General features: G+C 41.7%; 3 protein-coding genes across 4 annotated transcripts in view; 2 read left to right on the top strand and 1 right to left on the bottom strand.

Moving 5' to 3' along the window:
• The window catches only part of cd151l (CD151 antigen, like), a 20,671-nt gene extending 7,681 nt beyond the window's left edge, over window positions 1-12,990 (bottom strand). The window contains exons 1-3 of the mRNA XM_047331496.1: window positions 12,769-12,990; window positions 8,253-8,337; window positions 3,988-4,179 (exon numbers count right to left, since the gene is read on the bottom strand). Coding sequence (XP_047187452.1) covers window positions 3,988-4,179; window positions 8,253-8,336 — 276 coding nt within the window. The 5' untranslated portion in view covers window position 8,337; window positions 12,769-12,990. The remainder of the gene's footprint in view (window positions 1-3,987; window positions 4,180-8,252; window positions 8,338-12,768) is intronic.
• A 2,490-nt stretch (window positions 12,991-15,480) lies between these two features.
• Window positions 15,481-20,748, top strand: LOC118301963 (transmembrane protein 138-like). Of its 2 annotated transcripts, none has more exons than XM_035627699.2 (5): window positions 15,481-15,561; window positions 17,336-17,743; window positions 17,936-18,107; window positions 18,546-18,621; window positions 19,973-20,748. In XM_035627699.2, exons 3-5 carry the CDS (start codon window positions 17,982-17,984, stop codon window positions 20,083-20,085), a joined length of 315 nt encoding a protein of 104 aa, XP_035483592.1. In that variant the 5' UTR covers window positions 15,481-15,561; window positions 17,336-17,743; window positions 17,936-17,981; the 3' UTR covers window positions 20,086-20,748. The 2 variants fall into 2 exon arrangements, with proteins under 2 accessions (XP_035483592.1, XP_035483593.1); XM_035627700.2 differs by lacking the exon at window positions 15,481-15,561 and adding an exon at window positions 15,643-16,404.
• Window positions 20,749-21,575: 827 nt separating this feature from the next.
• The window catches only part of ddb1 (damage-specific DNA binding protein 1), a 36,961-nt gene continuing 34,234 nt past the window's right edge, over window positions 21,576-24,302 (top strand). Inside the window, exons 1-2 of the mRNA XM_035627697.2 lie at window positions 21,576-21,769; window positions 23,641-23,789. Coding sequence (XP_035483590.1) covers window positions 21,709-21,769; window positions 23,641-23,789 — 210 coding nt within the window. The 5' untranslated portion in view covers window positions 21,576-21,708. The remainder of the gene's footprint in view (window positions 21,770-23,640; window positions 23,790-24,302) is intronic.

Genomic DNA, 24,302 nt, shown 5'->3' on the forward strand with positions numbered 1-24,302 from the left:
AGCTGGACTGAGTGCTCCTTCGATGTGACCTATCGAACGTATTCCCTGACTTCATGCGTTTTCATATCACCTCAAACTGAATATTCAGTAGTGGATGGTACGTAACCCTTTAATTTGAACAGTGCAACACGCTTTAGCTGTGGCTTGTGTACATAAACACAACTGCAACTAACGATAATTTTCACCATCGATTCCTCCGTGCATTAGTCGTTTGGTCCGTAAAAAATGGTGAAAAATCGCGTTTCTCAAACCCCAAGATGTTGTGTTGTGTTGTCCACACGCCAGAGACATTCAGTTTACTGTCATAGAGGAGCAAAGAAACCAGAAAATATTAATATCTAAGAAGCTGAAATCAGAGAATTTTGACTTCTACTTAAAATAAAAAAAAATAGTTGGCGATTAATTCAGTAATCGAATAATTAACCTCCTCCACTGTTGTTTGACTAATTCCTGCCGACAAATATGAACTTGAACAACAAAGGCCCCGTTAGTGGAGTCGTGACCGGTAAGAACCAATCGGGGGGGAAGCAAATGGAGATGAGCGTCGTTTTCAAACACCTCTGCCATTGCCCGTCCGTGCCACAACGCAGTCACAAACTAAAAGGGGGCGGGCTGCGTTTTCCCAAACGTCTCCATTTTGGGACGATTGAAAACTCCAGAGTGGCGTGGACGGCAGGCGTCAACGTAGCGCTTCAATAAACGTAGCAATGTGGATGCAGGCGTAGACCAATTAACCGAGAAGGAGAGAGAGGGAGAACCGGAGAGAAAGGCAGAGCTGAGACCGAGACACACGCAGACTTTGAACATGTCCGGTCAAACGGCATGAAGTCACTTTCTCCACAGGTGGACCCAGCCTCTGTTTCCCGCTTGGCTCCGTCATTGGGAAGGAAAACAAAGTCTCCCCCTCCTCTGTTTGAGTCATTACGCTGTTCCGTCGTCATTCTCGGACAAAACAACGAAGCTGTGTGTTTGCACGCACACACGCGAACACACACACGCGGGAACGCGGGAACACACACACACACACACGAACACATACACACGCGAACACACAATAATAAATGTCATTTATAGAGCACTTTTCATTCCTAAATCTCAAAGTGCTAAGACACACACACACACACACACACACACACACACACACACACACACACACACACACACACACACACACACACACACACACACACACACACACACACACACACACACACACACACACACACACACACACACACACACACACACACTTCCTGTGGGAGAGTTTCCTCTCTCTCTCTCTCTCTCTCATATACTTTGTACAGAACAAACAGCCCGACGCAGAGTCTGATCTGTCCGTTTAATCAAAAAAGCAGCTGCAGGGAGTTTATTCTCAACCTCACACATCTGGTGATGTGTCTGGATCAGCTCTGTTTTTTTCCTTTTTTTTTTTGCGGTGGGGCTGGTGGAGTTCGTTGACCTTTAAGTTACAGGACAGTGTTGCCAATCGCTGCTGCTGCTGCTGCTCTCGAGGCAGTTACAGGACACTACACACACACACACACACACACACACACACACACACACACACACACACACACACACACACACACACACACACACACACACACACACACACACACACACACACACACACACACACACACACACACACACACACACACACACACACACCCTTATGTTCGCCCTCTTTAACAATCTCGATAGCATCTCTCCTTGCCGACAAGTTCATTCCTTCACTGTGATTCATCGCCCTAATCTCGGCTCTTCAGGATGCGCCGGGCGTTTCAAAACTACACACGACGCAGGGAGGAGAAGTGGCGGCGCCCGCGCACACACACAACTCGATTTACTCACAACTGCTGAGTCACAAATCAAATAATCTGGACAGAGGGAGGGTTTACCGACTGCGGATCCATAGACCTTTCAATAATGTTTTAAAGCCCCTAAAATAAAATAAAGACTCTTCGGCTGCCCAGGGAATCTGCAGTTGACACATGTCAGTGTTTCTCCTCACAATATTCAATGTGGAAAAAATGCAACTGACACTTTCTGATAAGAAATTAATTTCTATCCAAAACAAAGCAGGATGCCGTCTTGTCTCGTTTGTAATATTTACAGTATTATAATCATGTCTTTTTATTTTGTGAATATTCCCTCTCATCCAGAATGTGGATACTCACAGTACAGGTACTTTTAGGTCAAATGAAAAACATTGCGGGGTGATGGACACCGATTGGTTGATATAAATAGGCTGCAGATTGTGTCTCTAATCTTCGTGGTTGCTAAATTATATATCTAGACTATATTATGTAATTTTCCGACTTAAAAATCATATCATTCCGACTTAAAAATCATCAGTAAAATCATTCCTACCACACAATCCTAAATCATTTTTCGAGCTACGTGACCTTAAGGTTGTATCTATAGTCCAATAGGAGGCAGAGATAAATTGATAAATGTGTTTTTGAACGAAGCATGAAATTATTTTAATATCATGAGATGGGGAATAATTTTCAAATCAATAAAAACCTTAAGATTGTCTTTTGATTCTTTTTCGGAGATTTCTTGAAAAACTAGGTTTTTTATCCATATTTTTGTTGACTTTGATCTTTGACCTCCAAAATCACCTGGACACACACACACACACACACACACACACACACACACACACACACACACACACACACACACACACACACACACACACACACACACACACACACACACACACACACACACACACACACACACACACACACACACACACACACACACACACACACACAAATATTATTTTGTCGTAGAACCTTATAAAGATTAGGAAAACATTTAAAGAATAAAACAGTAATTCCACTTGCCCATAACTGAATATTTCTTATTTTTCCGACTACCGTTTACCAACATACTGTAAAAAAAATTGAGTTTTTTTGTTTGCCTGTTTTTTGATCAAAAGTTAGAAAGGCAATTCATTAACAGTGTCATCAACTTTGTTAGAGATGTTGCATTAGGTACAGAACTATATAGAGACCCAATTGTTCTCTGGACACTGTCTGCTATACCTAATGTATGCTACAGTACAGTTACTGTAAATGTAACTGGCATCCGCCTCATCTCAAGGCTGAAAATATCCGGCTGTGCCGAATATTCTGGCGGACTGGGAAAAGTGAATGATGCCAAAGATGACGCGCGATCTGGCAAAGATTACAAAAAGGCACAAACGTGAGCTGTGCCAACAGTGATGTGCCTGTATGAATGTACCATGTTGAGATGTGTGTTGACGGCTGGAGCAGTGTGTGTGTGTGTGTGCGTGTGTGTGTGTGTGTGTTTTCTGCTGTTTTCTGCCATGCAGGTGTCTCTGTTGGAGAAACCGGAGCTCCGTCTGTGGACAGCACGAGTCAAATCAGAATAATGGACGTGCGCCTCTCATGTGAAGATTTTTGTTTTGTCTGAACGCGACGGAGGCCGACAGCTCGGCCTTGATCGGCTCCCAGCACCTGTGCGTTTTGGCACGGCGGTGTCCTTCTAACAAACTCATTACCTCTGAACGTCGCGGACAATGTCCACACATTTACTTTCTCCGGCTTGAACGAAATTCCGGTCTCGCGCGCCAAGAGTGAAATATGCCAAATGGAATGAGCGTGCTTCCTTCTGATGAAAATATCCTGCGCGTTCCCAGTGACATTCTGTGTGCACTGGATCAGGATATCACATGCTGATATATATATAAAACCTACTTTCACTGAAACTTAGTTAATGTCAATGTTGATTAACTTTAACAGGTGATCACAGATCTACACCGAGTCGCCGAGTTCTACTGTAGATGTTTATGCGTAAGTTACTTGTGATTGATAAATGAGATTTTAAGGAATTCGTCCAATCCCACTGTGTTAGGTCTGGATTTGTTTAGACGACGTCTGTCTCGCACACTTTTCACAAATGTGCAGCCTCCTGACGTCGTCTCCCCGCCCCGGCGTGATCCCTTACCACTCGCAGCAGCCGCCTCTGCTCCTTGAAGGTGGCGCAGCAGCCCAGCACGCCTGTTACCATGACGATGGCTCCGGCCAGGACCAGTATGTAGGCGGAGGCAGCGTAGGTCTTGGAGGAGAGAAGGCTGATGTAGTCGCTCTTCTCGAGCAAGGTCCAGATGCCCACCGCCATCACAACGCCCCCCGCCAACTGGGGAGAAGGAGAAGAAGAAGAGCACACGATCAGAGTCCGGATCTCCGCCAGAGACGAACCGGGGCAGAAGCAGGAGGAGAAGAAGAAGAAGAAGAAGAAGAGCGACGACGACGACTCTGGTCCCTGAAGCAGCTCACTGTTTAACACCAAAAGGCTTTAAATCATCTATTATGCAAGTTAGCCTCAAAGTGATAAAGGACGAGTCTGACATTAATGACTAATAGTTAAATGTGAGGTGATAAAAACCACCTTCCGCTCCCACATAAAAAAAAAATCGAATCTAGAATCAGTTGATGCTGCAAGATAACGAGTTAAAGGGGCGATTGGAGGAGCTCAGGTCTGATTGGTTGATTACGCATCTTATCAGATTTCATCTAGAGGATTTGCTTTTTTCTGTCGTATTTTCATATCTTTGGGTTTTGGACTGTTTTAGACATCAACTGCTGAGCTCTGAGGAATGACGGGTTTTTTTGTGTGTCTAAACTATTAAAGGTTAATTGCAGCCACTTTTTCAAAACCTGCCAGTTGAGAAAGAGGCACGATAAAATGTTTTGGGATGATGTACGTATGGTTTAAAATCTGAGGAATAATACCGACTGTAATCCAAAAAAAACCTCAAACATTATCAAACAACAGTCATAAAACTTCTCACACAGTTCAACTTCTTCAGCATTATTCTAGCGGAATGTGAGGTATCAATTAAATCAACGTGATATATCACCGTGAGGAGTCAGCAGATGGTGCGGCGCGGCAACAGAAATCTGTCGTGGTGCCAAAGCCGTCAATCTAACTGCCTGACTAATTCAGATTTAATGTTTGAAGGCCCCCGATGACGGCCACGGAAGCTCGTCACCGCACCACACCCAGAGAGAGAGAGAGCGATATTTCAATCAACACCATTACTTCCTTTTACTATTTCAGACAGTAACGACCGCGCTTGACTGATTATTTAACAGGAGCAGTACATAACCTTCTGTTTCAACACAGTATTCATTATCATTTTCCAGTGGAACACGAGCCATTTATCGATTGACCGATAAAAATCAGCTGACGTCTCAGCTTCATCTTCAGGGTCCTTTACTTTACATACAAACATTAATTTCACAGAGAAGATTGACATTTTTGTTTACATGTTACATCATGAAAATTATGTTTATTTTCTAAATCGAGGTTCTATATATTTGGTTTATTTGTGTTTTCTTTTTAGTTTTTTATAATTAGGTTGATTGTGAAACTGTCAAATATCAAATTAAAGTTTTCATAAGGGTTTGAAAACAACCACTAAGGAAAACCCTTTTAATACACGCTTGCACGCACGCACGCACGCACGCACACACGCACACGCACACACACACACACACACACACACACACACACACTAACTTAATGTCAGAGCCCCGCAGCCTGTAAAAGTCAGTGATTCTCAGTGTTCGATCAAAAATTCAAGAGGTTTTCAATTCATCCACTTCATCATTTTACACGACGCATAAAAAAGCGACAATACCTTTAAAAACATAATAAATTGTTATGAAGTTCCCTCGCTCTGCGTTTTTTTATCACATAAAGCATCTGACAACCGCTCTAAAATCGCTCCTGCGAGCCTGAATAAAAGTTATGACCCGGCAAAGCTACAGAATTAAGACGCAGGACGCGGCTCGGTCTTTGCAGTAACTACAGCGTGTGGCGAACACGGCGTTTGGTTGTGTCCGCACCTGCGGTGAAGACCTGAATAAAACCACAGGCACCTGAACACCTGAACCCTGAGCAACGGTGACTGACAGCTGCACAGGGCACGCTCAGTCTCTGGTGACCCCTGGTGGCAGCAGGAGGTAACGACAGAGCGGGATTTCGGTGCATTAGCTCATTCATGAGACCTGCAGGTGAGTTTCTTTCTCTTGGAAAAATAATGTTCTTTGCAGTTTCTTCAACTGACATGGAGACTGACACAACTGACATTGTTGGATTTTGGTCTCAAATTTAAAAATCATGTGCTAAAAAAAAAAATGTGTGAGGCCTGAAATTAATCAGGGGAAATAATGTGAAGGTGTATCATCTAAGAGCTGGATGACACTTTTGTTTTCCGTGTCTTTTTCGTGCGCATGTAGTTTCTGCATTTTATTCTATTATTAAATGTAAGTTATCAGGTTATAATATAACGAGAATAAAGTCATAATTGAAAAGAGAGCAAAATGACTTATTCTTGTTATATTACAAAATTGCTCATATTTGTAACTTTACTCTCGATATATTGTCTTTTCTCCTTTAAGTGGCTAATACTCCACCATAGCCTCAAAGGTCTATAAAAACAAATGATAAATCAATAGAAAACAGGACATTGTGACCATATGTTGCTCCTGAGGTAAATGAACAGCTGCCATTCAGTGGAGTACTTTATAATATTGCAGTGTTTTCATTTTGTTGCTTGACGTTTAGTCCAGAAACACGTTCCCTGCAACAGCGGTGATACGTGCACAAGTATTCAGGGGAAACAATTATGTCCTAATGACAAGAGACATTGGAAATAACTGCAAGTCAAAGGTCTTAAGACTTGATTCGGTCCTGACGTATCCATATGGTTGTAAATCATTTGGCATTTGGCTCAGTGCAGTGTTCATCTGCCACTTTGAGAAAGACCTGATTCTCCGTCAGACAGATGATTAACACATACGGTCTGAGCTGTCAGTGAGATTTCACGCTGCGAACGAGACAGACATCGTCCGTTTGCCGACAGTGAAGCTGCCACACCGTCTGGGTCTGACTCTTAACACCTGTAAATTATTAAAACCGGTTGTTTGCCTCTCAGGCTCTTGACACACTGGAAAGTTTTGAGGAAGTCAGCTCTGAATGCAGCCTCTGTGTCCTCGGTAGAAGAATGCAGCTTGGCTTTGATTCCATGAACTGGAAGAGCAGCAGCAGCAGCAGCCGTTCATCTGTTGCCTGAATAAAAATGCCTTGTTGAGGGGTTTCAGATTGAGTCTAATCAACCAACTCTTCCTTTTCATAACGTGTAAAAAGCCAATTCCTCATCTCGATATGACGACAGACACGTGCGCATGTATATAACTTGTAGAGAGAAAAACGCAGCTTTGATTTTTTACAACTTGAAACTGGGTGTTTTCAAAATGTTCTTCTAGTCTAATCAATGGTGTTGAATCTGAGTTGTTGAGTGATGGAGAGTCTGTGTTGATTCCTCCGGCTTCTTTTATCTCAACACTTCAGTTGGACAGATTTGTTTTTGTTTTTTTGAACCTTCGGTGAAAAATATAAAGCCAAAACCTCAAGACTATTCCATAAAGTCCATTTTCTGAACGTCCACAGTCTGACTCACGAAACGCGGGACCTCTGTTGCATTGTCATTTATCTATCGAGTCATTTTTTGGATCATAAAAATGAGAACGTGAAAAAAGGAAAATGTCACAGAAACTCATAGTTTCACACCAGTGAAACAAAGGGCTAATTATCTCCAAACCAATCGGCTGATTGGTTTTTGAACAAGGGCCCAATTCTCCAGTGTGCGACAGTATGGGTCAACAAGGTCATTGCTGACATTTTGGAAAGTGAGATAATCAGGCAGCTTTTAAACAGTAATCAAACACATTTATTTTCATGAACGATTTTATCTAGGCCACTTTATTTAGAGTTCAATATGGCTGTGACCCAAAATGAACCAGAATGAGACGGCCTGGTCTACGGCGGGTTTCCTGTTTGGGGTCACCCGCGTGTTCTGCCCCTTACCGCTGTCGCCTAGCAACGGAGCTGGTCGCCCACTGTTCCAAGGGTCGTCCACTGCGAACCGTGAATGCCGGGATAGGTTGAGCTGAGAAGGATCCACCCGTTGGATGGAGTGCGATTGGGGAAAACCTGGTGGTTTGTTTACAGGTTGTGTGAGGGCTCGTGTTTGTTGCTCAGCCTCACGCATTTTCAGCCTCGCTGCGTTCCGAGATCTCAGCAATGAACTTGGTGAATACAATTTTATCAGAACCCAGGAAAATATAACCGGACAGTGCAGGTGCTGGAGGAGAGCTTCCGAGCATGCGTGCAGACTCAACTCTGCCTCAGCGGGAACTTACCCAGAAGAGAAAGTTGAAGGTAAACAGGAGGTATTTCAGACAGACGGTTCCACACGCCTCCTTTTTCTCTTCATAGGCCCCCATGCTGCAGGAGACAACAGATTCCAGGTCAGTTATGACAATATCAAGACAGTTAGAGTGGTTTTTGAATGAGTGTTGACACAGAGTCAATACGCTCGACTTCCAACTCGAGAGTCTTCTGATGACTAACGGTTGTTCGTACAGCGTCAGCATATAAAAACTCCCTAGCATTAAGTATGGATTGTGATTTTTTTTTATGCTAGTGCCAATTTCATGTGCATCACTAACTTCTCTGTGCCAGTGCAGAAACAATATGCAACAAGTTTAAACAAGAAGCCAAAATGATCATCTTAAAAAAAAACCACTTGCAGCTTCAGAAAGTTGTTGAATTATTGTTGTTGAAGATATTAGGGAGAAAAAAATTAAGAAATAATAAGAAAAAGTTACATTCAATAGATTTTAGCTTATTATATTCATAAAAAGTTATGAATAAAGTTCTTTAAAAGAATAATGGAGGATTAGGGCCGCACCAACATTTTCATTATCGAATAAATCTGTAGATTATTTTCCTGATTCATCAACTAATATAGAATATATTTTAGAGCCCACAGTGTCACCTTTATTTTGCTGTATTTGTCTGATCATCAGCACTAAACCCAAATATATTACATTTATTGTCATATAGAACAAAGGATAAGCAGCAAACCTTCATATGGGAGAAGTTTTGGTTTTCTTAAAAAAAAAACTCTAACAATTAAATCATTTTAAGCTGCTCATTAACTTTCTGTTGTTCAACTAATGGACGAATTGTCGCAGCTTTGAACTGAATGAAACTCCAGTGATTCCCCTCAAATAAAAAACAAATAATCTAAACGAGGTGCATTGGAAGGTGGTACAGTAGTAGTTTGCTCAGAGGAGATAAAAAGTGAAGCCGTCCTGTTAGTGTGAGATGCTTTTAACAAATGAGATGTGGGGGGGGGCAGATCAGCAGTGTGGGCAGAATCAGGGAGCGGAGTTGCTTCATGACTAAGCACCGAGTAGGAGCGGAGAGTCTGCCAAGGGCTGGGAAATGAAAATGATATCCACCCGCCTCCCTGGTGCCTGGTACGAAATCATCCAACACTTTCAGGAAGCAGAATATAACTTAATACGTTCAGCAGAGATCGCGATGAATGGCAGTTCAGTTTAAAAAAAACTATTACTCACAGGAAGAGGCAAAAATGTATGTTTGTAATGTATTTAAACCACAATAACGGACACTAGTGAAACTTGTCCCTGTTAACACCACGACGATGTCCAACATGGTTCCCGAAGTTTGAAATGGATCCACTGGTGAAACACTCGCTTCTTGGCTCCTCTGTGTAATCTTTGTTGCCACTATTTCTTTTCCGCCTGGCTCGCCAGTCGAGCCCAGACTCGTCCTCCTCTTGACTGCCTCATATCAAACCCTTCCTCCCCTCCTGACTCCCCCCCCCCCGGGCTCCGTATTCGCTCCTGTCAATTCAGACACTGTGCACTTGCATGACTGAGCGAGTCCGTCTGGGCTCCTGTCTGCGGACCATCTGTTTTACTTTTCTTCTGGTGGGCCCTCTTAGCGCGCTCCTGCTAATTAAATTCCAACAGCGCTTTATTGACGACGACCCCTTTTGCTTCTCAGATCAGCTGAGTCAAGAGAAAAGGAGGCTTCCTGTTTAAACTCTTTACAAATGGAAGAAGAAGAAGAAGAAGAAGAAGAAGAAGAAGAAAAGATCACGTCTGCGATGGAGGGTTTAACTTCGGAGAGCAACTGATCGCCCGGTTTGATCACTTGAAGTAGCTTTGGTTCATTTCAGGATGTGGTATCTTGACTCAAGGGCACATTAAACAAGAGTGTTGCCGTTACCAGGCAGATAATGTCTGTCCTGTTCAGCCGAGGAGATTACAGCGGTGAAATACTCGGAACGGGTCCAGAAAACTCTTTGTCGTCTACGTGAGCAAACACATCATTGTCGGTGTAAAAAGACGTGGCAGGTTGAAGCGTTTTCAGGCCCGTTGGGGGGAGACATGCTAAAAAAATCACTGCCCTTTTTAAGCACAAACCTCGAGCATAGATTTAGCCATAATTTTCATTTTCATCGACAAGTCGTGACGTGTGAAATGATCTAAGAGTCACGAGGCGGCCTGATGATTTTTGTAGTAGTTCTCTGGTGCCTCTTCAGGCAGCTGAATGTCTAAAACATATCAAGACTATCGTGCACTGTCATATCATAGGCAGTATCAATATCTCAACAAAGAACAAGTGTTTAAATGTGGTGATTATTGCTGTTTCAAATGTTTTTTTAAGACGCAAAGAATTTGTTGGAAGTCTCCGTGAGGGGAAATTCAGAGATATGTTGCAAAACAAATTATAAATGCTAGAAAATAGTTGCTGAAAATATAAAACTATTGTAGAACTGAAATGTTGAGTTGAACTGTTTTTAATCATTTTAAGTTCAGGATTTTTTGGGGGGGCAGGCCAGAAATCACGGTTTAGGGTTTAGCGTTCAGGAGTCTTTTACAAACCGTCGCCTCTGATCAACATCTCGTAGCCGTATTTCGGAGTAAACCTTCCAATTAAATATTCTCCTTCTGCGAGAACACAAGCATGTTTGAGAAAAATACTTATTTTTCAATCCAATGGTGCAACATGGTGTTGGTTAAAAATGTCAAATAATCTACTTTGTCTGAACATGTTCACTTCAGACTACAGGCGAATCCCATTTCAACCTCTTTTATTCCAACATGTCGACTTGACTGTCCGAGTCAGACTGTTAATAAAGTTTACTGTTCACACTGCAAGTAATGAAAACAGAAATCAATATGAGGGAAATCTCTCAAAGTTCTATTTGAACCCCACTTTAAACCACAACTGTGATTCGACCGATCAGAAAACCAGGGTACTGCCGAAAAGCAAATTGAAGCTTCGTCTCTGCTATTAATATTTAATTCACTTTAATGAGTCACTTTAAAATAAAATGGCATTTACTGAATAAAATGGTTCTTTTGTTGTTGTTCCTAAAAGTTTGATGAGGCAACTAATGCTTATTGTCTTGATGGATTAATCTGTTGTAGTTGATATTATTATTGTTGTGTCATAAAAAAAAAGGATTCTCAGATATCAAGGTTACATCCTCAAATATCTCGTTCAGATGTATATTGAAATAAAATGGAGAAAAGCAAAAAAAGCTTCTCATTGGAGATGCTGGAACAAGAGAGCTCTCAAAATCTTTCCTCTGCTTTTGCCTGGAAAAAAAATCACTGAAATGATTAAATCGATCACCAGAAATACTTACAGCACAGATTCATTTTCTTTAGAACGACAACATCATTAATTCACTGAGCGTTTGAGTCTGATGTTTGAGGTCTGCGTTGCAGGCGAGGCCGGGGAACTTTTGCTCTGACTCGTCCAGACTTGGGAAAAACAAGTGATCGGATTTACCAGTGTGAACAAATCCCTTCGTTTGAGATTCTCTGAGTCACCTTTTTTTTTTTCTTTCTTTCTTTTTTTCTTTGCGTATTGATGCATCACACCTGTGTGTCACCTCATCAGGTCAAACAGCAACCAGACCGTCTGTACCTACACAATGAAGGACTGCTTTTGGATTTTAATTGTCTTTTAATCTCTCAATTAATTTTTCTATCAATAATTTCAATAAATGAAACTGGTGGAATATGTAAATCATAGTTTATTATTATTATTGTTATTATTACGTACTTTGAGCACTTTGAGATTGCTTTTAGCGATGAAAAGTGCTCTTTAAATAAAATGTATTATTATTATAGATTCTTAAAGGTTGCCATGGTGACATCTTCAGAATGTTTTGCCTATAGTCTGGACCAACCGTCCGAACCCGGAAGTTATTCAATTAACGCACATTTAACAAAGACAATGTTGATCGATTGCTTGATTAATCGACTTATGGCTGTGGTTTCTAATACAATGACATTATAATAACACCACTTGAAGGTTATTACTGGGAATTATGTTGCGTAACAAAAGTTCACCACACAAATCACAGCTGTCTCAACTAAAAAGGTGAAGGTATCGTCCTCGTGTTGGGCTTCTTTTCTTTTTTTTTTAGCCTCCAACAATCATCTGCAATGAGCCATGTTTGTTTAAATTACACACAATAACCCTGAGTGTGTCATGACCCATCACCATATCCACACAGGTGAATCAAAGATGTGTGTCTTTTCTCTCTCGGGTGTCCTTGTCGACGTCGGTCCGCGGCGCATCTTCCGAGAGCTACCGCTAACGTCGCAACACCTCCGCCGGGGAAACGGACCATTTTGATCCAAACTGACCAGTTCTCACGCAACTAACGGCGTCGCGAAAGGTCGCGTGGGACCCCAAGGTCACCTGGGGGGTGGCAAATGTTTCGGCTGTGTCACGTATTTAAAAAGAAAGACGACATTGGCGTGGCGGGTCCGGTGCGATGGGCTAACGCCGCCGACCACTTCCTGCTCCGCGCCTCACCTGCCGCTGGTTCCGGTCGTCCCGTCGGTGGAAAGAGCCGGAAGACGAATCCGAAATGTCGCCCCGTTTTTCTGTCCACGTCGACTCGGACAACGGCGAGAGAAGTCGGAGGAGGGTGGGGGGCAGGAAGGAAACAGTCGAAGAAAGTGCGGAGCGAGACTGGAGCTGGAGAAGGAGCTGGTGGTGCTGGTGGTGGAGCTGGTGGTGCTGGTGGTGGAGCTGCTGGTGCCGCTGCTCTGACTCCTCCCCCGCCACCTCGCGTGTTTCATGGGTTGCGGTTTTGTTTTTTTTCTTGTCCCGGGGCGATGCTTTCCCTTCTCACACACACCCACAGAGGGAGGAAACTATGGGAAGTATGCGTGTTGTTATGGATCCATGTGTACATTTTATTACGGAGCCCCAGACATGATATGGGGGGAAAAATAATAATAAATATACAGGGCCGGCTCTAGCCATTTTGGTGCCCAGGGCCAGATTATGACCGGACACCGTCCTTCCTTGTAGGGTTCAGTGTTTCCCATAAGATTTTGTGAGACCCTGTAGGGGGGTCGGGGGGCGTGCACACACTGGTCTCACTCTTGCTCACTGCTGCGCACTTATTAATAAAAAAGGTAAACCTTGCGGTGCCCCCTGACATTCTGCGCCCTAGGCGACGGCCTATGTCGCCTATGCCAAGAACCGGGCCTGACACTATAGGTATAACGTGGGCACGAAATACTTATTTGTGGCCACAACATACTAGTTCGTGGCCACACGTTAATCAGTATGTAGTGGCCAGTGACCACGAATCAGTTTGTTGCGGCCGCTGGCCACAAATCAGTATGCTGTGGCCACTGGCCACGAATCAGTATGCTGTGGCCACTGGCCACAAAATAGTATGTTGTGGCCACAATTTATTTTATTTTATTCGGATGTCTTGTCTGGGGCTCCGTAGTTCATAATCTTATTGACTAGTAATCTGACAAAGACCATTTTTAAGATAAGATCAAATAAGATATAGTGCTTTATTAATCCCATGTCATTGGGAAATTCAGAGATATAGAAATATCAGAGATATAGCAAAAATATACAACAATAGAGGGAAAAAACTATTTTTAAAAAGAAGAAAAAAGGTTAGAAGAATGTGCAGGGGTTGGATATGAAGTAACAAAATAAGTAGTACATAAATATATGTTTATATATTTCCTGTATTGCACAGGATATAGGATGTATTTCACAGGATGATGGCTTGTCTTACGCATATGTGGTGGATATAGAAACAAAAAGAGGACGGGGTGAAAAAGAATAATGAATATGATGAAGGTAAAGTATGGCATCATCAGCATATTGCATCATTTGATTCGCTTAAATAACCTGTTTTTCTGTTAAATTTGAGCTTAAACAAATGTGGAAAGATTATGACAATTGTCAAAAAGTAATAATGATTTTAAAAAACGGTGTAAAATGCTGATTTTGTTCATAAAGTCCAATTTCTCTTTTCTTTTGACATCAATTAAATACAAAGTTAATAAATGAAAGAACCATTACATTTGTGGCCCCTGTCTCTTTCATAGATCATTTTTAAACCATCAAGAAGAGAAACATTTGTGTTGCGAGATGTTGAAAATCTTCCTTCGGCATGACATCAGAGTCTTTCTTTTCTTTTGTCCGGTAGCTGGTTATTTAATTCATATTTAATTCATCAGGGAGACCCCTCATGGCCTGTTATACAGACTTGATGGATTCACATGGAACCCCTTCATTAATAATGTATTGATATCATAGGCAAATGTTTATTAAACTCTGTTATTCTTGTTAAAGACAAACAAATATTTGTAACAGCATTCTTGATGTTATCCCTAATGAATTACTAAAAAGGTGTAATGCTGGAGAAGGATTTTCCACAATTATTATTGACTTATACCTGAGGCTATTGAATGACTTATCAAACAATGATACAAGACATTCATTTTATCTTATAAAGGGTTTATCAGAAAGTGGTTCCCACAGATCATGTCCCCAAACAGCAACAGGATGTGTGTGTGTGTGTGTGTGTGTGTGTGTGTGTGTGCGCACGTGCGTGTGTGCGTGTGTTTGTGTGTATTAAGGCACTTTCACCACCAGATGTCCGTGTTTCTCTTCCGGCTCGACTCAACAGATAGCCTTCCTAGAAGTATTACCGTAATCTTGAAAGGAAATGTGACTGCATGGAGAAAGCCACAGAAAAAATCTCTGACATCTTACACATACAGACACATCCGTCACTCATATTACAGCCTTAAACCTTTCTCAAAGAAATGCTTGGCACAGACATGGCAGCAAGAAAACCATCATGTCATGGCAGGGTTGCAGGAGTAAAGACCAGTAGGAAACAGAATGACATGAATAAAAATAGGTAGCACATACAGAAATGGAGAGTTCAATCTTTAATAAAAAAGAAAACCTGCCACAGACTCAGCACATTTTTGGCTTTATATGCATAAGAGGAGCCCCACTCTTCTAGACTCATTGGATGCAATGTCACGGATATTGTATCCCAATGTCGGGGAGCTCACATTGTTTCTCATACTACATTCATACATAGCAGCAGTAAACCACCATGACGGTGTACGGTAACAGGATCTCACCACAGTTCACTGTACGTCGTGACAAAACTCTTGTGCCTGTCTATTAGAGAGGTGGTGGGTGGGTGGGGGTTTAAGACCTGTTACTGTTGCTAGGACAGAGACAAGCTGTCAATCTGTGCTGTGGCCACATGCACCATAAGGAGAGAAACCTGCTACTTCAGCCTCTCGCACCAACCTCCACTCACAGGTACACACACACACACACTTCTGTGTTTTGGCAGCAGTTTGTCTGCAGTATATATCGGAAATTCTGAAATAGTAAAAGGGAGAATATTTACCATTTCTGCGTAAAGCAACAAGCGGGTCGGGAGTTTGTTAAGAAGATTAAGTGGAACAGCATTAGGAACTACAAGCCGGGGGCTCAGTACCAACAACAAAGGCTTCTTTTTCAAGAAATGCTCCTCTATTGTTGTCACATGAAAACTAAATATCTCACAAATTTCTGATAAAACCTTTTAAAAAGAGAGTGAAAATTGATGACCCCTTATCGCTGGTGTGTGTCTACAGTAATGTAAAACCTTGAACAAGGCGTTTTGACCTTGAACCCTTTCGTCTGCTATTATATCTCTTCTCTTGTTCATGAACGTGTTGGGTTTTTGTTTTGTTTTTTGCGAAGGAGCCAGAAGAACCCGAATTCTCACTGCGACGGCTGTGAGAATTCGACGGAATAAGTCGTCCCCTGGTCGACGCTGCGGCGTCTTGCAGTGTGGTCCTAATCTTCCTCACACCTGCTGATGCCGTGCCAAGCTATAAAAATAGGGGTCATAAGAGGATCCGCCCGGTGACAGTGTGAAGGAGCCTGTCGGCTGGTGACCGTGACTCACAAGGCGCCAGACGAGCCCGAGGAAAAACACTCACAGTATTTAACCGACACCTTCAGTCGTGAAAGGAGAACCTGCGAGCTCATTAATCAGTGAAGAAGTGGTCTGGTCTAATGTATGGCTGAGGAGGAATTACCTCAGTGTCTGCTTTTCTCGAATCATCATTAAATAAAGCTCTTTTGGGAGAGAAGCTGATTTTCTACTTAAAGGTAATTTTCAATTTCATATTTAAATGTCCCGATGTGATTTAATTTCATCGTGATCGGCGTTGGGACTTGTTTTGCAGGTTTGGAATTTTACATTGTCAAAAATCCCTCAGGTATTTTTGAAGTTAAGAGCTTTAAGGTTTGTTTCACCCAAATCACAACATAATACAAAAGATTCTCTCACTTCTCCATATTGGCGCGTATAGTTTTGGTTATATTATCTATTATTTGGGTTATTTGGTCATTTGGACAAAGGCGTCTGCCAAATGAATGTAATGTAATGTTATTGGTCAAATGTATTTAAAAATTCAACTTCTCTTTCTAGACTCAATGTCCCAGTTTGTGTAAGGCACATAAATTGAATGTTTTAATGGAACACTGAAAAAATTGTATCGTTTACCAACTTTAAAAAAGGACAAAAGAAGCCAACACGATTTTTTCAACTTAATATTATCAAATGTGTTATTTTCTTAACCTCTTTACTCGTTAATTCTAAGTTGAACAAACTTAATCCATTAGCGTCACCAGTTGAAGTTATTTTAAACTGTAGAAAGAAGGTTCAATGAAAAACTACTGACAGCAAGAGAGAGGCCGAAATCTCAGCTGTATTTCAAAAAATGGGATCAAATAACATAGAAGAATAGTTGACAAGATGTACAGTATGATGTTATTAAGGTCAGACAGGTGGAAAGTTTACTGTTGGACCGGTGTCTGCATTATAGGCTCTGCATATAAAGCAACAACAAACCTAGAGTTGCTACTGATGTGCCTCCTGTTTCCTTCCTCGGAATCTCTGCTGGATTCATCATGGGCTCTGATTTTTTTAACCTGTTGCGGCCTCCGCGTGCGCGAGGGTCTCACCAAAGCATAAACTGTTTTGAGCCACGTAAAAAATATGTAACATCTGCGACATGTCCACATCTGTGATCTGCAGGCAGCTCATCCCCAACCCTGACGCCTTGTCCCACGTTGAAAGGACTTCAGTGTCCCCCCCCGTGAACGGGAGGCCTGATGCTGCATCCCGCACACCTCACCAGCATTTGGGAAAAATCGGAGTGGAGTCGTTCGAAGGCCTCAGCCGGGACGCCGAAATCCAGTCGGGACCGCTGCGCGCGGATTGATGCTTCTATGTAGTGTGTGTGTGCGAGCGCAGTGCAGCCTTGGATCCGGCGTGGAACCACAGTCCGTCCGGGCGGCCAGCCTTCGGGCCGGAGACGCTCCAGACCAGCAACTACTCTCTGGTGCTGCTGATTCAGCTCAGCCTGCTCTCCTTCGACCTGTTCGTCAACTCCTTCGGCGAGCTGCTGAGGACTGAGCCGGCCGTCCAGCTCGTCCTTTTTGTGTGAGTGACGAGCGACTCGCTGTTTCAGCGGGCGAACCGAAAAACCGCCCCGAACTCAAAATGGCCGCGCGGTGCTTCTACATGTCTGTGCTCAGTCATTCTGGATGATGGAATAACATGAAATTGCTTCACCCTCTTGTTTTTTTCCCCCTTTCCCTATCTCTCGTCCTCTTGTGCTTTTTGTTTCAACAGTATCCAGGACATCGCCACCCTGTTCAACCTGATCATCATTCTGTTGATGCTGTTTAACACCTACGTCTTCCAGGTTGGCCTGGTCGCCGTGTTGCTGGAGCGATTTAGAAGCCTGCTAATGCTCTCCGCTCTCTACCTGACCTTCAGTATCATTCTCCATTCCTGGCTCATGGTTCGTTCACGCCACCAAACAAATCTACATTTCTGTGCTCGTCAATCTTTTTGGTCTTTACCATATGAATCAAAATAGACAGAACAATTAAAGGAAATGCATTCATGCTATATTTGTAAACTGCTGACAAAGAAAAAAATAATACATTTTCTTCAAATTATGGTAAAATGTGACTGATAGAACAACAATATGGGACTATAAAAATAAACGTGGTTAAAAATGTTGAGATTAAGAATCTTAATCTTACAATGACTATTGAAAGTGATATCTGTACATAAATGGCCCTAAACATCACAACTTGTACAATGTTCCCATCAGTCGGGTTTTTAGTTAGTAAATTATAAGTAGAATATCAAGTTTTTCACCCTTCATATCCTTTCATTTACTGCAAAGTGACCTTTCCTGACCTTTCCTGTGTGTCTCATATAATCTTTTCAGAATCTGCGTTGGCTGAATACCAACAGATTCATTTGGACAGATGGCCTTCAGGTGCTGTTTGTGTTCCAAAGAGCAGGTATGATGACATGGAAATATATCATTTTTAATAGCCTGTCAAATGTATTTATTTTGAATGTTTAATTAGCCTACATGGTAAATTACTGCGCCAGAGGTTGTTTTTTTTTAACACGCCAAAGATATGTCTTCTTTCAAAAATGAAAAAGGAGTTACAGTGCATATTCTGATTTATGTGCGTTTTAATTGTATTCACTAACAATCTTAACCACAAAAACAGCATTGGACATGACAGCTCTGATGCAATGAATTATATTTTTAATTGGAGACATGCTCAGTTTCCGGGAGTTACAAACGATGTATTTAAATACAGTCGAGCTTTGTTTTCTCTCAGTGGAATTTAAGAAGAAGGAGAAAACGGGGGGAGACTATTTCACCCTCTAACAGGAATATTCACACGACATTATTTACACGTAGGCTGCTGTCATCGTGCCACCTTAATAATCCACACTCTTGATCACGGAGATGTTCTCACGTGCCTTCGCGTTACATCTCTAATTTTGTCGCCGATTCAAATAGGCCGAAACCGAACGTCAGTGTGATCATCACTCTTGTTATGATGCTCTGAAGGAGGTCACTGATCCTGTGAGGGTTTTTGTCTGTCCGGCGTACCAACAGGTTTCAGATGGCGATATCGAAAAAAACCATGTGGGTGTGATTTTCATAAACGTATAAGCTCATAAGTGGATAAAGGGATTTATTGTCTGGCGGTTGTTCTTATTGTCTGCGGGTGATGCTCCATTATGTGTGAGGGAGAACTGTAGTTCATTTGTCTCTTTTGTTTTGGCTGCTGCTACAGACGCGACCAGACGGTGACCGTGTGATTCAGCGTTTCATCACCAGTTCACAGAATCTCTTTCATTACGAACCTGATTTAAGACGCAGCAAATTCTGCTGACCTGAGTTCAGCAGCATCAGTACTTTCCTAATCCTGCAGAGAGTTGTAAAGGCTGCTGGGCATTTCCCCCATGTCCGGTTGTCTATGTACAATCACGTGTTATCTCTCAAGTAACCTTCATCATTGTGCACGTGGGGGAGCCACTCATTTGGAAATCAGGGCAAAACTGAAATGTACGGTGGCCCTGAGAGCTCAATGCATTGCAACTTAACAAAAGAACTACTGCAAATAGACAAAACTATTTTAGAAAAAAATCCTCATCACTTTCACAACACATGTGCTGCCAATACAACGAAATAGCACAGATGAATAAAGTGTTTCCAGGAGAAAGAAAGTCGCCTCACAGTCAAAGGCACTATTACCACGAGCGCCTTGAAATTCATTAATAAGTTGGAAAGTAAAGTCAATTATTTGTCGTATTTTTGTGTTTAAGAACATATTTCTCTGTCCACAGCGTCTGTGTTGTACTACTACTTCTACAAGAGGACCGCAGAGTATCTGGGCGACCCTCGCCTCTACGAGGATTCGCCGTGGCTGCGAGAAGTCTTTGCTCGAATCAGGCAGTGATTGCAGCAAAAAAAATAAATATGGAAAACAAATACTTGAAAACACATTCATATAATACAGAGACTTTTTTTAAAAATTTAAACATACATACAATGGGAAAAAGTACCAATTCAATATTGTATTTCTTTTAACAGTCACAGTTATATTTTGGATGCACAAATGTATTAGAATTATATTCTGGTCTAAAATGCAGTTCTTGCAACACATGTACCATAAATCTATTTAACATGAATTGTAGCCAAAAATTATATCCCACACAACATTTCCGTCCTATTATTTAGGTTTGTGCCAAAATCTGGCAGGGATGGGGTTTTTTTTGGAGCAGCGAGGTCAGAACGTCTCCTGAGGCTTGTTTTGCTGTTTAGATGGTAAAAATTCATGTTTTTTAAAAAACATATTCTGTATATACCAGTCACCACATGCCATTTTTTTTCTTTTCTTTTTATAATACTGTGCATTTTTTAATAAAACAATGCTACAGTTGTTTTATATACGTTTGAGATTGTTTGTGTGGCTTTCATTTTGTTTGTACTGTTGATATTGAACTTTATTGTGGCTCTTGGCCAGTCATTGATTTCCACTGTCTGGAAAATCTGACCGATCCTGTGCATATGTGTTTTCATTTCCACTGCAAACAATGTTAAAATACAATAAAAATATCTTTTAAAAATGTAGGCCAAATCATTTAAAGCCCCGTTTCAGAGCTTGCACCAAAGCACGAGACCAGATGACTGAAGCGAACGCTGATGCTTCAGCTCACCGAACTCTGCGACTCCTTCTGCAGGTTGAACTGAATACAAAGAAAGTTTTTTGTGAGTCTGGAGTGAAATGAAAACAGACTTTGAAAAAGATCATACACGAACAGCAAGATTAGATTTGTTCGTGTGACCACAAGGATTTCTCCTTTATAAGAAATGATTATATTTCTACTGTAAAAAAAAATAAGGCAAATAACCAAGTATATAATAATTAATTTGAGATGTCAAAAAAGTAGAACAGTGTAGTGGAGTAGAAGCTGCATAATAAGGAAATACTAGAATTTACAGAAAACTAGAATCCACAGTTTAGTGTAATACTGTCCTACCAGTCGCGATAAAAAGTAAATAGTAAAAAGTAAAAATAAGGAAATACTAAAAATTAAACTAGAATCCACAGTTTAGTGTGATACTATCCTCCCAGCCGCAGTAAAAAAAATGAATATTCTTATTTGAAGTGTAGTGGAGTATAAGCTGCATAAAAAGGAAATACTAAGAATTAACACTAATTCCACAGATTAAGTGTAATACTGTCCTCCCAGCCGCAGTAAAAAAGTATAATATTTTTATTTTTGAAGTGTAGTGGAGTAGAAGATGCATAAAAGGGAAAATACTAAGAATGAACACTAATTCCACAGGTGAAGTGTAATACCGTCCTCCCAGCCGCAGGGGGGCGCTCCCCCTCTGAGTCGCCGCCCCTCGGGCTGCCGTTAGCCTGTTATGCTCGCTCGCTCGCTCGCTCCATGCCTCGACCAGCCAGCCAACTACTTCCGGGAGTTTTTTATTTTCAATGATTTTGTCACTGGTGCGTGATTAAAAAAAGAAAAACACTCCGCTGGCGTTTTGCCCCCCCCCGTCGTCGTGGAAGATGTCGTACAACTACGTGGTAACAGCGCAGAAACCCACGGCGGTGAACGCCTGCGTCACCGGTAAATACCCGCGCGCCGTTGTCTTCCTCCGTGTGTGCTTCGTGCGGCGAGGAGACGGTTAGCCACCTGCGTGCTAGCCGAGCTCCCGCGCCACAAGTAGGAACCCCACACTCACGGGCCTGTAGCAGCGGCTCGCCTTTGTTGTGCTAAGTCAAACGTGTTGCTAGCAGCACTAGCCGGCTGCGCATCAAGTCGTCGCCGGGAAACCTTTTATCACGTTGGGATCTAAAGACGTGAGGCCGACGTCGCTAGCGGTCGACCCGGTCCCCATAGCCCCCCAGATCAGAGTGCGTCTCATCTCGATCACCATCCCTTGTTGTGCGAGCACCACTCATCATCATCATCTTCATCATCTTCATCATCTTCATCGTCGTCTGTCCAATCTGTGCGACGCATGCTTGGAATAATATAACAATAGCGATGACAAGTGTGGTGTGGTAACGTGAAGTGGGCCACAGAATAACAGGATGTGTGTTCAAAGCTGGTGCTGAAACCGTTACTGTGCAGGCGCACACCGCCTCGTGTGATGGTGCACCTCTAACTACACCCTGTGTGTATTTACACTAGTATTACACCAAGGGACACATCCGAGGGTACTTGTACTCCAGTATTTCCATGTATTGATACTTCATACCTCTGCTACGTTTCAGAGGGAAATATTGGAACTGTTTACAACTTGATCACTACTTACTGTACAAATTAGATTTGCACATTACAATACACGGCGAGCTTGTACCACCAGATGTTTATTTATGTGTGGATGAAACCACTGTACTCAGCAGTATACGCGTGTATTCATATGGGATTTCTGGATCCAGTCCATCAACAGAAAATTTATTGGAAACCATTTTGTTGACCTTTTTTTTTAAAATGTTAATTTTCTAAACATTTAATTTTTCCGCCTTTTTTTTTAATGTGAAGCTCTTCTGTTTTTTTTCTTAGAATTATTTTATCTGTCTTTAATTTTTTTTTTGTTTTTTTTGTTGTGGTGTGGACGACACGTGCTTTGGGAAAGTTTCACGTTCAGTCACTTTGAAAAGCAAACAATCCATCACCTGAGACAAATAACCAGCAGATTAATCCACAATGAAACAACTACAACAATAGTTGGCTGCAGTAAAAACATTCACGTATGAGTAATACTAATAATAATCTTCTGATCTCACTTTCACTTTTAACACTGATTATACTTGTAGATGATACATTTTCAATGCAGGACTTCTACATGTAATGGAGTATTTTTTTTTTGTGATCTAACCACCAATGTTCTGATGGCCGCTCTGTCTCCTTAGACACAGCCGCCATACCACTGATACATTGTACAATCACATACCATATGAAATAACTGTCTTAATCTAAATGTAAACCTTCCTTTTCCCTTTAACCCCCCCCCCTTGTGATAGTAATATGATGCCTAGATGACACACTATCTATTCCCTTAGTTGTGTGAATAGGCCTCTGTCAGCCGTCCCTGTAGTTCAGAACATACTTTGTTGACATTATTACAGATGAATACACATGTTTAAAATCTGCAACTGTTGAGCTATTTTCACTGTTTGTCCATTTACAGTTTCTGTTGTTTCTTCAAATGTCCAGATAACACAAGTGCAAATTGAAGTCATCAGAGTCTAAATGATGCCTAAGATTCATGTCCTGAACATTTTCTTGCTTTTGCTTTGTTCCACACTATTTTTATTATCATATTGAATATTTGATCACATTGTAGTTTTTTTGGACACTTTTTTTAATACACCACATGACATGATGACATTATATGATGGAGTAAATCAAGTTACAATCATCTTTTTCCTCCTCCTGCTCGAACCCAAACAGCAGCTTAATTAACAGTGTGAACCTGAATGTGTCTACAGGTCACTTCACCTCTGCGGAAGACCTCAACCTGCTCATAGCCAAAAACACACGGTTGGAGATCTATGTGGTCACACCAGAGGGGCTGCGGCCCGTCAAGGAAGTGGGCATGTATGGAAAGATTGCTGTTATGGAACTTTTCCGGCCCAAGGTAGGGTTGTTTGTTTGTTTGTTAGTTGTTTGTTTGTTTGTTTGTTTGTGTGGTTGGTAACAGTGAAATGTTTTTCAAATTGGACCAGATTTCAGTCTCTCAAATTAGTTGATTTGCAGCTTTCCTATGTCATACTAACAGTTGTTTGAGCAGATGTTTGAAGACACTTCCTTCGGCTCTGCGACACAATTTTTTTGTATGCTTAGTAAACAAACAAAAAATATTCCAATATTAATTAATGTGTTAAATAATCGTCAGTTGCAGACCAAGTGTTGCACAAATTATGTGTCTGCCACATGTGATTCTATCAATTCCTGAAGTAAAAAAATGGAATAAAAGAACCTGCTAAATATTAAAGGTTATTGTGAATCCTGAAAATAATAATAATCCCATTATATGGGAGACGTATGGATTCATACACTGTTAAAACCTGTTTCTATACTCATGAGGCTGCTGGAGGTCGATCATATAACTGACTGTTTGCTTCTGTTGCAGCCTATTCAACTGAACTCT

The sequence above is a fragment of the Scophthalmus maximus genome, chromosome 4 (genome assembly GCF_022379125.1).
Source record: "Scophthalmus maximus strain ysfricsl-2021 chromosome 4, ASM2237912v1, whole genome shotgun sequence".
NCBI lineage: Eukaryota > Metazoa > Chordata > Actinopteri > Pleuronectiformes > Scophthalmidae > Scophthalmus > Scophthalmus maximus.